We start from the raw sequence: 6555 nt of genomic DNA, 5'->3' as shown, positions 1-6555 counted from the left end.
GAGCCTCGGAAGAGACCAAGTCATCTCCTCAGTTGGTGCAAATAAGTATAACTCCACTGATTTTTGTGCTACTTCACTGACACCAGCTGTGAACCCCGATTCCTTGGAGAAACCTAGTAAAACAGTCAAAAGCTGCCTGCTGAAATGCATCCTTAACATACAACCATCACAAATGTGGAATGAAACTGGAGCAGAGATTCCCACTGTATGATCCCTACCAAAAATACAAAGTCTGGCCCCAAACCTGCTCAGAGCAGGACTGACATGTGGCAAGCAAGGTGCATTTTTAAAGAGTTACAGAATAAGACTGAACTTGCTATCCAAATAACATTTGTTTTTTTAAAAATAAACTGGCCCCAAATTCTCCTCCAATCTTTTAAGATAGCTCAATATTTCCAAAGTGAAAATAACTTTCAAAACCAATACTGATTAAAAAAGATGTTTGATGATACCTTAAAAAATACCCAGAATATCAAATTAATTCCAGTCCAGCATTATAATTAGTTAAGAATACCTCCTGAAAATTATATCCTCACAAAAAAATGTGGGTACTGAAGTTAAAAGCATCAGAAACATTATGTACTTGAAAATACCACCGATCTTTTTAACATTTAAAAACAAATCAGAACATTCTTTGGAATCACCAAGTTATTAAAACATGTGAGTTTCTCTACAGTCTCCACACTATCTTTTCACATCAGTCTGTGTCCAGATTAAGTCTTTGAGCAGTTTAATATCGACTGTCGGAAGTTAGGGAGTCTCTGACCAGCAGGAGGCTACGTTAACCAGGAAAACATCGGCACTCTCTTTTTAGTACTGACTTCTGCCAAAACCAGAGACTTTTGAGCACAAGACAGAATGGCCCTGTTTTAGGAGATCTTTCTTTTCTCTTCTTTTCTAAGATGCATTGTACGTGTAACTTCCAGTGCAAATTTTTTCAGCACTCGTGACAGGCGAGAAGGAAAGGGGGAAGAAGAGAGACACTCTCCTAAGGTCTTGCTTGGAGGAACCAATAGCCATAGCACGCTGACCTACCAGCTCTCCTTTCTGTTAAAAGCAGTTCCTGTTGCTGGCAACTTGAAATAGCTTATTAAAGATTTCATTTTTAAGATAAACAGAATACAGCTTAGCATGAAATCTGGCCATGGCTATGGTTCTATGTGCGTAAAGATTGGTTAGAGATGCTTTCCCCTTTCAGTATTGGTTGGAGTTCATTAAAAACAAGTCTGTGGCATTTCTCCACGTCTGTCATGAAATGTGAGAGATCTGTCTGACTCGGGTTTGTATTTCCTGTCGACACAAAGGGCAGGTCTCCAGTTGCAAGGCACACTCCATGCACAGGTCACTGAAGGAGAAGAAAAATCAGTTAAAGCCTGCATTTACAGTATGAAAAACTAAAATGGAAAAAAAAAAATAATCCAAGCACTAAGCAGTTTAGTTCACTTGCCAGAAACACAGTCAAGTCTTTCAGTGTGGAGATTAGGAACTGCAAGTCAGGTGTTGTGGATCCAAAGGCTTTGAGGAGCTCCTACTGCTCAGCATCTTACAGACCTGAAACTGCTGGTGCAGTGGGTCAGGATTACACTCGCATGCTTTTCTTAATCTTAACACTTCTCTGTGGACTGGAGACCAGCAACCCCAGTGTCCTGCATGAAGCTGTCTCCACTTCTCATTGAGGCACACTAGGCACGTCTCTTTCTATCTCTGCAGCATCCATACAAATGACTCATGGCCAGGCTGCTTCCACACATGCTCTAAAAACACTAAGGAACTGGACTTCACTGGATTAAATTCCTAGTAGGCTGCTTAAATGCAGGAAAGTGCTATTGCAGTATTACTTGTACTGCTGTCCCATTTTTAGCTTTTAGATGAATTTGTGACTTGAGACAAACAGTTTGTTGAACATTTAATGAGTATTTGAGTATATAATGAATTTTCTGCTCTCCTCATGTAATCTGGATTTCACAGCACCAGGACTAAGCAAGTACTCATCAGTAAAACCTTTGATATCAGGGAATTAAGGACTTGGTAGCCATAGTACTTCCCCAAACACACAAGTAGGGATTAAATCTGCTCAGGTCTAGGGTGACCTCTCACCCTAGACCTGACGGTAGGAAAACAATGCTTAACCTCTATCTGTTACATCCTTAAAGGGGAGGTTATTTCCTTCATGCTACTGAGTCAATCAAGATAAGCAGGGACTGCATCTGTTCTCACCTCAACTGAATGTCAAACACACACATTTTCCTGTTTCTTTGGGTTTGGGTTTGTTTTGGGTCATTTTTAAGATTTTACCTGTGTCCACACGGCCTGAGTTCTGTGTCTGCTACCTCATCACAGCAAAGCGTGCAGCAGTTCTCTCTGATACTTACTTGCTTCAACAAAGCCAAGCGCCTGTGTCTGGAAAAAAAAACAAAAAAAAAGAGACATCCCCACACACAGACATTAGTTTGACTCAAAATGAAAGATTCATAACTATTCTGAGTATTGCAGCAAGACCAATGCAACGCTTGCCTGTGCTACTCAACACTACTGCTCATAAACACTGATCATAACTTCCCCCCAAAAAAGGCTTAACACATCCAGAGATGTTCAAAAGAGTCTTTGACTCCCTTTCAGGTCTGTCAGAAAAGGATAAAGAGGGTGTTGGATTATAATTCTTCTAGCTCCCACAGCTGAACACTTCAAAAAAATGGTTCTTTAGTATCTGTGTACTTTTAAGAGTTAAACAAATGAATAAATAAATAAATAAATAAACCACACAAACCCATATACCAACAAAATTCAGAAACTCTATAATGCTGTAACACAGTTTATAAGAATAGAAATTGAAAATAAAATCAACAGCCCAACAACGTGACTGTCACAAGGGAGAGTAAGTGGATAAAAATCTCCCATTTGATGAAATGGGGCATTTCAGATTCGGAACACATCAAAACTGGTCAATGGCAGGGTGACATGTCTAGCCCAGACCATGCCCCACACTAGCTGCATTCAATTCAGCACAACTCTGCCTGAGTTCATGTTAAGTCCTGTGATCGATATTTAGGGTCCACTCAGGCTCTTGCCTTTTTTCACTGTCACTTTTAAGATCAAAGCTATCTTTTATTAGGATTCGCTTATTTTTACAGTTCAGGCTGTAGGGCAGAGATGATCTTTGTTGACACAAAGAGCAGAAGTGTCCAACCCTGAATGGAGCCTTTCAGTGCTATCACATATTAAATAGGCTTTAACACAGGAGACCAAGTTTGGCTAGTCAGGCATCAACACGAAACCAGTTTCCCCCAGTTTCTCTCTACAACCTTTTGGCACAATCCATTAACAGCTCGCAGAGCTGATGCTTAAACATTGCAAGAGTAGTGCCAGAATGACATGGAGAACAATCACATCTGATCGTCAACCAAAAACTGCAAAACCCTTCATCTAGTGCACGACACTGATAAAGCAGAAGAAGAGTTAATCTGAAAAGGGGGCTGACCAAAAATGGTAACTAACAGATCACATCAAGGGATTAAATCAGACACTGACTCGCAGCACCGGCAGCCACAAGCAAGTGGAAATTCCTCTGCCTATTCCAATACCTGAAGGGGCTACAAGAAAGCTGGGAAAGGACTTTTCATAAGGGCAGTTAATGACAAAACAAGGGGAAATGGGTTTAAGCTGAAAGAGGGGAGGTTTAGATGAGATATTAGGAAGAAATTCTTTGGTGTGAGGGTGGTCAGACACTGTCCCAGGTTGGCCAGAGAAGCTGTGGCTGCTCCTCCCTGGAAGTGTTGAAGGCCAGGCTGGATGAGGCTTTGAGCAACCTGGTCTAGTGGAAGGTGTCCCTGCTGCTGGCAGGGGGGTTGGGACTGGATGAGCTTTAAGGTCCCTTCCAACCCAAACCAGCCTGGGATTCTATGATTCTATGAAAATGGTCTTGCAAGTTGCATTTGATTTTCTCTGCATAAATACAATATCATAAGCCTCAGACTTTGCCAATGTGTGACTCAGATCCAAGAGTAAGGTACTTTTCTTTTTTAATTTTCTTTTTAAACACCAAGATACGGAAGTACCTCAAGCATGCTTGATTGAACAGCTAGATAATCCAAAAGTAGTCTCTGAATTTTATTATAGCCAGGGGCACCCACCTCCAACAACTCCCCACCTTCACTTAATGAGATGCAACAAAAGATTATTTCAACCACGTACATCAGCACCGCTCTAGCAGGGCATCTTTAGACAAAGCTGCCAATCTGGGGTACGTGATATCCCAGATTACACTGTATACTGTTACTGTTTGTGTTCCAGTAAATTGTTTTATTACTAATGACCTAAATCAGAAAAGCTACTAGTTTTCATTCCTGCCAGAAGTTTGGTACTTTAAGGAAAAATGTATCCAAACCTGTTTCTATCTGACTTGATTTACAATTAGGTAGGAAAGCACTTCTAAATTTGAATAACCTTTGTTGGTTCTGTCATTCACAAATGGGGAAATTTTCATCTGGATTAGAAAAGAAGACAAATCGAAGTCTTGCAGTCATTCAGTACCTCCATGCTGCCAACATCACAAATTAGGTCATTTTTAAATAAGACGTCTTTTTTTTAATTAAGACCATACCTCCTCAACCAACCTAATCATTCTTAGACAGCAGGAGGCGCTTATACTAAAATACTGTGCAAGCCTAGTTAATTTTAATTCAGCTTAATATTACAAAAAATTGGTTTAATTTAATGCAATTTGGTTGTATATCTCCTGCCCTACTCATGAAGTTGCACTGCAGCCTATGGTCTAATACTTTCCTGAAAGAGGCCTGCGGAGGTGTGACCTTATAAAAGACAACATAAGACTACGCAACTCAGAAGCAAAGCATTTCATTTCTCTGTATGCATCACACTCAAACTAGAGAGGAGGATTACCTGGGCAAAATGATTTTTTCTTCTGCTGTCAGAAAGGCATAATCATTAAAGGTATTAAATTTCATTGACGGTGGGTATTTGAAAGGTTTTGCCCCAAAGTTGAACTCACATTGTTGATAGGACATGAAACTAGCTGCAGCAAAAAAGCCAGATCTGCAATATAACAAACAACACATATTTTAGAATGACTTAAACAATAATATAATTTTCCAGACCTGTTACTATTACCAGACAAAGATATACCCTGAAATAAAGAGACAACTTCCTTCAGTAGAATTTTCTACAGCTAACTGGGAGAAAAAACCTCTAACACATCCAGTTTCAGCTGCCCATACTTTCCTTCTTTAGCTGTCAACTTCTGAATTTACTCTCAGAGTTTATCTGAATTTACTACTGAGTCAGCCAATAAAGGCTGCCTAGTCTGCAACTGGGATTAGTCACACACTAAGAGCAGATCCATACATCTGAACAGCCTACAACCTGATCCTCTTTACACGGATCAGCTCAGGTATCTCCTTCAGTACTGGAAAAAAGTCTTTTTCTTCCAAGCAACTGCCATTTAGTAGAGTTGTGAGGAGCAGTACGAACTGCGAGGGACACCTCCACGTCCACCGCTGCTTTATTTGAGCAGGCATAAATCTGGGGAACCTGCAACTCTCATACACTTGTTGTGTGGGACCTGTGCAGGATGAATCCAGGTCTGAGCTCTCTTAGCACAACACTCATCTGTTCCTCCTTGCCCTTGCAGGATTACCTCAGGACAGCTATCTTTTCTTCACAGCCACAAAGACACCTTGTAAAAACACGACAACTATCATCTCTTTCAGTTTTATTTACTGAAAAGGCCAAAGTTGAGTAACACTCTTAAGTTCTAACCAAGCAAAAGAAACTGTTGAGTATGTAAGTGACATACTCTACATGAAGAACAGAGTACAGCAAGCTGAACAGATGAGATACTCTGAAACTCTAAACTGAACTACCCTTTGCTTGCATCTTGAACTTAATTTTGCAGAGAAAACATGAATTAAACCATTAGCACAGTAGTATTAATTTACTGAGTACTGTAAGGTTTCATTAAGCTACATAGGAAGCTTCTTTCTCAAGTATCACACCAGCTTACCTTTTAAAAACCGAAAGGCTGAACTTTTCCACAAGAGTCAGAGGAGTTAGCCATGTGTAAGTTTTAAAAGAGCTAGCAAAATAAGCCTAACACCTTTCTGTAATGCTACCAAGAGATGTCATCCTATGAATATTCAATGTGCTACATCAGGAACTGGTCCCAGTGAACGGCAGTAAGTTAGTACCTGTTCAGTGTTTACAGGACTGAGGCTTTATTTTTTAAAAGACTCAAGCACTACAAGTAATTTCTTCATCTTTGCTACAGCCTCACTCTACCTCAGTGCTGTGCTCATATAACAGTAGAAAACATTGAGCTTAGCCTACCTTTGGAAGGTCCAAAGTATTTATTTTGGACCCTCAAATCCACCCGTAAACTTATATCCTTCTCACTGATGCCTAAGCAACTTTCAATTGGGAAACCTGCTTAATGATGGCTTCAAGTAAGCAAACACGAATTTACATCTCAAACGGGAAACTTCATATAATTAAAACAATTACCCATACAGGTCACTGTCCTTCTAAATCAGCACATACTTA

At 40.1% G+C, this 6555-nt stretch overlaps 1 protein-coding gene across 1 annotated transcript in view; it reads right to left on the bottom strand.

The window, feature by feature from the left end:
• Positions 1-368: 368 nt before the first annotated feature.
• The window catches only part of RSPRY1 (ring finger and SPRY domain containing 1), a 24212-nt gene continuing 18025 nt past the window's right edge, over positions 369-6555 (bottom strand). The window contains exons 12-15 of the mRNA XM_010167284.2: positions 5548-5578; positions 4900-5052; positions 2296-2400; positions 369-1345 (exon numbers count right to left, since the gene is read on the bottom strand). Of these exons, the coding sequence (XP_010165586.1) occupies positions 1249-1345; positions 2296-2400; positions 4900-5052; positions 5548-5578 (386 nt within the window). The 3' untranslated portion in view covers positions 369-1248. The remainder of the gene's footprint in view (positions 1346-2295; positions 2401-4899; positions 5053-5547; positions 5579-6555) is intronic.

The sequence above is a fragment of the Antrostomus carolinensis genome, unplaced genomic scaffold (genome assembly GCF_000700745.2).
Source record: "Antrostomus carolinensis isolate BGI_N321 unplaced genomic scaffold, ASM70074v2 scaffold25724, whole genome shotgun sequence".
In the NCBI taxonomy this organism is placed as follows: domain Eukaryota; kingdom Metazoa; phylum Chordata; class Aves; order Caprimulgiformes; family Caprimulgidae; genus Antrostomus; species Antrostomus carolinensis.
Note: the sequence above shows the minus strand (reverse complement) of the source record. Positions and strands in the feature narration are given on the sequence as shown.